The sequence below is a fragment of the Hyperolius riggenbachi genome, chromosome 2 (assembly GCF_040937935.1).
Source record: "Hyperolius riggenbachi isolate aHypRig1 chromosome 2, aHypRig1.pri, whole genome shotgun sequence".
NCBI classification, from domain to species: domain Eukaryota; kingdom Metazoa; phylum Chordata; class Amphibia; order Anura; family Hyperoliidae; genus Hyperolius; species Hyperolius riggenbachi.
In genome coordinates this window covers 72,244,927-72,250,926 of record NC_090647.1, presented here as the reverse complement: position 1 = coordinate 72,250,926, position 6,000 = coordinate 72,244,927, and the positions used below count along the sequence as shown (strand labels likewise).

The 6,000-nt window shown below is 43.5% G+C and overlaps 1 protein-coding gene across 1 annotated transcript in view; it reads right to left on the bottom strand.

Moving 5' to 3' along the window:
- Positions 1 to 611: 611 nt before the first annotated feature.
- LOC137547474 (uncharacterized) overlaps positions 612 to 6,000 on the bottom strand; it is a 29,307-nt gene continuing 23,918 nt past the window's right edge. The window contains exons 2-5 of the mRNA XM_068271072.1: positions 4,902 to 5,029; positions 2,271 to 2,463; positions 797 to 1,024; positions 612 to 703 (exon numbers count right to left, since the gene is read on the bottom strand). Coding sequence (XP_068127173.1) covers positions 612 to 703; positions 797 to 1,024; positions 2,271 to 2,463; positions 4,902 to 5,029 — 641 coding nt within the window. The remainder of the gene's footprint in view (positions 704 to 796; positions 1,025 to 2,270; positions 2,464 to 4,901; positions 5,030 to 6,000) is intronic.

The window sequence follows — 6,000 nt, the reverse complement described above, 5'->3', positions numbered from 1 at the left end:
TTTGTTTCACATCCTTATAGACTTCATATTGCTTTCTTTACTGAGCCTTATTAATAGTGTTCATAATTGAGCTAATTTTCAAATATACACCAAACAGTACATTACTGTTGGATGGTATCTCCTATGCATTACGAGTCCTTTCCATAGTGTAAAGTTTTACATCAATATAACCAACAAAGTGATGCATGCTGACAAGAAAATTAAGCACTTCTGTGTATAAAGAAGGCTCACATGCAAGCATATGTGTAGACTGTAACTATGTTCCTGGTGACATACCCAGTTTTACTAATCAAATGGTCTGCATGGTCACTTGCTAGGCCTCAAAGAAATTTCCTAAGCTGTACTTGCAGCATTATATGTTTCTTATGCTAACTTTAGTGGATTGAATAAAGTCAATAGTGGCAGTAACATGACCAACACAACACAATTAACTTTACTCAATCCACCACACATTTGTAAAACTATAACTTCAAAGAAAATACACAATCATGAGACAAATAAAAAGTTATAACATTTGTATTTTTTTTTTTTTTTGGTTTTTTTAAAACAAAAATATGAAACATATGGCCACTGGCCAACAAAGAAAAAGCGTCAACAGACACACACAAAAATTATGCCAACGCATCAGGATGTTGTAGTGCCTCTTGAAGAGACCCCACAATTTGGCCGAGCTGGCGCAGCAAGCCCTGCACTTCCGCACGTCCTGTAAAACACAAACAAAAAATGAAGCCACTGATGTTCCAAAAATGCTAAGCATGCAAGTGTGTATTGAAGTAGAAATAATGTCCCCACTTACTGTTGGGTCTTGGTCGAGGAGGTGCAGCAGCTTGTGCTGGCTGGGGGACCTGCTGCTGTTGAGCATCTGGGGCCTCAGGGACCAAGTCTGGTGGTCCGGCACCCTCCTCCTGAGCCTGGTTTGCCTGATCACCCAAATCCAATGGAGGTGGTTGATCCGGAGACTCCTCCGACTGGGATGGCTCCTGCCTTGGTCCACCCCGGTGTCGCTGGGGTGGCATATTGGCATCTATGGAGAAATTCAAACATGATGTTAAAGGGGCACTTAACTCTATTTCCCCATAAACATTTAACTCACCTAGCCCTTCCAGCAGCCCCCCGCAGCTGTCTTGTGGCGACTCCATCACCGTTTATTGTGGTCATGGCCACTCCTGGCCCCGCTGGCATCCACTTGCGGTTTTGGCTACAGGAGGCGACATACAGGGAACTTAAATATTTGCTTTCACACCCACAATAGCGCCCTCTATGCTGCTATGGCATATAGCACCATAGAGTGCGCTATTGTGGGCGGCAATGTGAATACTCACTTGCATTCCCTTCCTGACAAAAGCTGAAGTGCCTGCCACCAGGGCCAGGAACATGGGAGCTAGTGTATGTGGCCACAATACAGCTGCAGGAGGCTGCTGGAAGGCCCAGGTGAGTAAAAGTGAAGAAATGCAACAGACTTACCTGCCCCTTGAAGGCACATACACACTCAACAGTGGTATTTTACACAGCACAACTGTGAAAGTACTTTACTACATTAAAAAAGATATTACAACTTAAATAAAATTATGAAGATCTCACTGCAACAGTTGGCATGAGTTGTTATTACTGTGTCTTTTGCATAACAATGGCCATTTTGTAATGTGAAGTTGTTTAGATCTTTTTAATGCCAAACAAACATTGTGACAATTATGCTTATGAAAACAGCACTGTTGAAATTGGGTATGGGACAGCACAGAACAACAGAACACAATTATCTGTCCGTCAATTCTAAATCACACTTGATGGTGTGTCCTAGGCCTGAAGGTATCAGTCCTATTGACTATACTGCATTACTGACATAACACAACATAAAGTAAAAAGAGGCACATCAGTTTACCAAACACTTTTATAAGCAGATATGCATGCTTGCTTGGGGATTGTAGGTATCAATCTTGACAAAACAATACAACTCAGCCCTGCAATAGGGGTTTGTGACATTGTAAGGTACAAGAGGTTGGCCACCTATTGAAAAATGAATACATGTGTTTTTACACGTATACGTGAACAATTTGTTGCCAATACAATATTCTGCCTGGCTCTGTGCCTGCTTACCTTGACAAATATTTGCTACACAATCCCAGAACAAGCATACAGAACTAAATAATTACACAAGGAGTGACACACATCATGATTAAACTGAGCTTTCAAAACCCTCCACCCACACCCCCCCCCTCCCACACCACAAAAACACATTTCTAAATACATTTTACGATCTGGACATTACTTACTAGGCACATGCTCATCCCTCACTTGTCGGAGAAATCTCCGGTCCCTCCGCTTCATATCAGACCACCTCCGCTGTATTTGGGTGATGGAGTGGCGTGCCCGGAACTGCTGCCACAACTCCTCCCTCAAGGTCTCCACGACCCGCCGCTTCTCAAAAAGGTCATGTAGACCATCATAATTTGAGGCCAGCATTGTCTGTAACAAGAAATGTCAACTTGTTAACAAAACATACTTCAGTTTCCATGTACAGCTACAAACAATAACCCTGTCATCACGCTCAAACAGTATGAAATGTGTGACAATTAGCCCATCATAATCACTAATACATGTCAACCCGAAACTCACAAAGATGAATTTTTACTTGATAATCCATTGTCAGCATTTTGATAGAGGTCCAGTGGCATCTACAAGGCCTCATGCCCTCACTACCTTACACATACAAATAGCTTGCTATAAGTGAGCAGCAGTGGGTTCTGTATGGCTTTTCTTTTGTCAAAGCCCTTCTCAGCACCAACTCTGCAGACCATGGTCCACTCTGTTAGTCTGTGAACGGTGTTGCATTCTCAGAAATAACTGTTTACACTTCCTTACACCTGTGAGCCAAAAACAACCCTGCTACCTGACCTTCCACCATCACACATGTCATCATGTCATGAATGTCAGAATGAGATTACGTGCCAATCACACATTCACAGTGGCCAAACCAGGACTACAACATTGCTACTTCAGTCTGCTTAACCACTTTACACCCATAGGTGTGGATATCTCCATCCCTTTTTGCCACCATGTTAACACCAGGGACAGCGATATCCGCACCTCACGCCGCTGACGGCTCTCCTGGTTGGTCATGGCCACGCTCATGCGCGCCGCCGGCCACTCGGGCCACTGCTAGGGACATAATTTCCATGGTTTTATAACCAGGACAAATGGCCAAATCCATTTCAGGGGTTTCAATTACAGTAGCATGCATTATTTAACAACTAAAATGTAGCAAAAGTGCTATTAAAAGATTTGTCAACCACTTTTTCCACGCTGTTCCCTTTAAAAAACATGTAAAATATAAAAAAAATGCCATAATGTTCCACCTAAAGAAAGCCTAATTGGTGGTGAAAAAAACAAGATATAGTTTATTCCATTCCGATAAGTAATAATAAAGTTACAGATGAATGAATGGAAGGAGCGCTGCAAGGTGAAAAATGCCTGGTGTTTCAAGGGAAAATCCCCTCAGTGGGGAAGTGCTTAAAAAAATTCAAACAGTGTTTACATTGCATTGGCTCTTTTAAAAAGGACCATAACATGTCTGTAGTCATAAGTAGGAGCTTGGAAAAAAACTTATTTACAACATCACAGCCTAAAGAACAACATCATCTGTATTGTATACAAACTGCAGATGCTGCTGGGATGCACACTGTCAAGAAGATTTGCAATGTACACAGTGACAATCATATGGCCTATACAGTAAAGGGAATATGAACACATTACAGCATCTTAACAAACAACTCTCTGTGCTACAGACAGGTTGTAAACACACCCTGAAATACAGTATGAAATCAAACACATGTACACACAGGACAACACACACATATATAATATACACTCATAAACGATATATACTTACAGTGGCCAAATAGACTCTCTCCCGAGGGCTGAATCTCTGCATGCTGCACCTTGCATGAGGTTCCCTCTGCAAATAGGTAACTTCCTGTAACTTCCTGGAAGTTGTGTATAGCAAGTGCGCCACAGCGCGCGCACCGCGTTATGCACATCGCGCGCAGGGGAACATGCTTAACGCACATAAAGTATTACGCGCGCTATGTGGTCCGCGACCAGTTTCCGCGTCATGTGTGTTCAGTTCGCGCGAAGACCAGATTTCTTTAGTTATCGCGATCAGCGATGAACTTTGTGCGCGCAAAAGTTTGCGCGCAAAACTTCGCGTGCACGGCCGCTTAGCGCTGCGGCGCTAACAGTTAGCGCCGGTTGGTGAATCGAGCCCACAGAGTGGCAGTAAACACAATGCTATATAGTGTGGCTGAGCGAGGTACACAGAGTGGCAGTAAACACAATGCTATATAGTGTGGCTGAGCGAGCGGTGTACTACTGTTCCCAGCAGCGACACACAATGACTGGGGGACCCTGGCTAGCGTGGCTGGAGCGCGAACTACCCTGCCTGCCTACCCAAAGCTAAACCCACAGACAAATGGCGGAGATATGACGTGGTTCGGGTATTTATTTACCCGAACCACGTGACAGTTCGGCCAATCAGAGCGCGTTCGGGTCCGAACCACGTGACCCGTTCGGCCAATCACAGCGCTAGCCGAACGTTCGGGGAACGTTCGGCCATGCGCTCTTAGTTCGGCCATGTGGCCGAACAGTTTGGCCGAACACCATCAGGTGCTCGGCCGAACTCGAACATCACCCGAACAGGGTGATGTTCTGCAGAACCCGAACAGTGGCGAACACTGTTCGCCCAACACTAGATGTCATCCTGCTTATAGAGAAAATGTTTTCAGCTAGTTTGGATTTATCTGATACATTTTACTCAATATGGGAGGAGACAATGCAAGATGGGAGGAGGCACCCCGATTGTGAAACAATGTGTAGTGAGTAAAGGTACGTAATAGGAACAGTCTTACCTCATGATGAGAGGTAAGAGTTTTATTGTTAGACATCAATAAAAAGACATTGCGTTTCACAGAACTTGCCTGCTTCATCAGGTCAATACAGGCCGTGTCTGAGCTGTCTATCTCCTTGTCAGAGCGCTCTGAAATTGAGATACATAGCTCAGACCCTGTCTTATATTGACCCAAGGCAGGTCCCATGAAACGCACAGACTTCAGGACACAATATGTTATTTATTATCCCAATGCAGACGTATACAGTATATTATCGTCCAACCGACGGTCGTTTCGGGGGCCTATAATAGGTCCGCTTTGTCAAAGCATCATATATTTTGTCTGTGTATGCCTTGACAAAGGGGACCTATTATAGGCCCTGAAATGATCGTCGTTGGACGATAATATACTGTATATGTGTGCATTGGGACAATAAATAACATATTGTGCCCTGAACTCTGTGTGCGGACCCATCTCTTGTACATTGTTCCTAATACGTACCTTCACTCACTACACATTGTATCCCAATTGGCTTGCCTTCTCCCATGCTGCATTTGCAGACTAGTCTGCTGTTTGGTGACAATTATCGTATGTGTGTGCTTAATTTAAGCTGATCTTCAGGGATATCATTCTGCTATTCCTGCAACTTCTGCTATCACGTGAAAAACAAAACTGACCAAAAGAAGCCCTGAGACCGTGAGATCACATTGGGACGAAAATTAAGAGCACTGCACCATACAAAGAAGCCATTGACGGAACTCCAGAGCTTTGATGTGGACATCAACAGTTTGATCCGTATTCATAATCTCATGTTGGCATAGTTACGTTAGACACAGACAATTAAAATCACTGCACTCAAATTAAAGCCCCATTTTAGGCCAACCGGTTCGTTAGTTTATATAGAAAAAAAAGCATATCAGTTTTATCTGGCTGTTTCTGTGGTCCGCATCTTGGATTGGGTCAGTTTTTCTTTTTGTCCTTTTGACCTAAATGCTATATAAGATGGACCCTGGTGGTCCCAAGGACGGTAATCAGGGGATTTCATCAAAATAATAATAAATGGATTTAAAGGACAACTGTAACGAAAGGGATAGAGAGGCTGACATATTTCTTTCCTTTT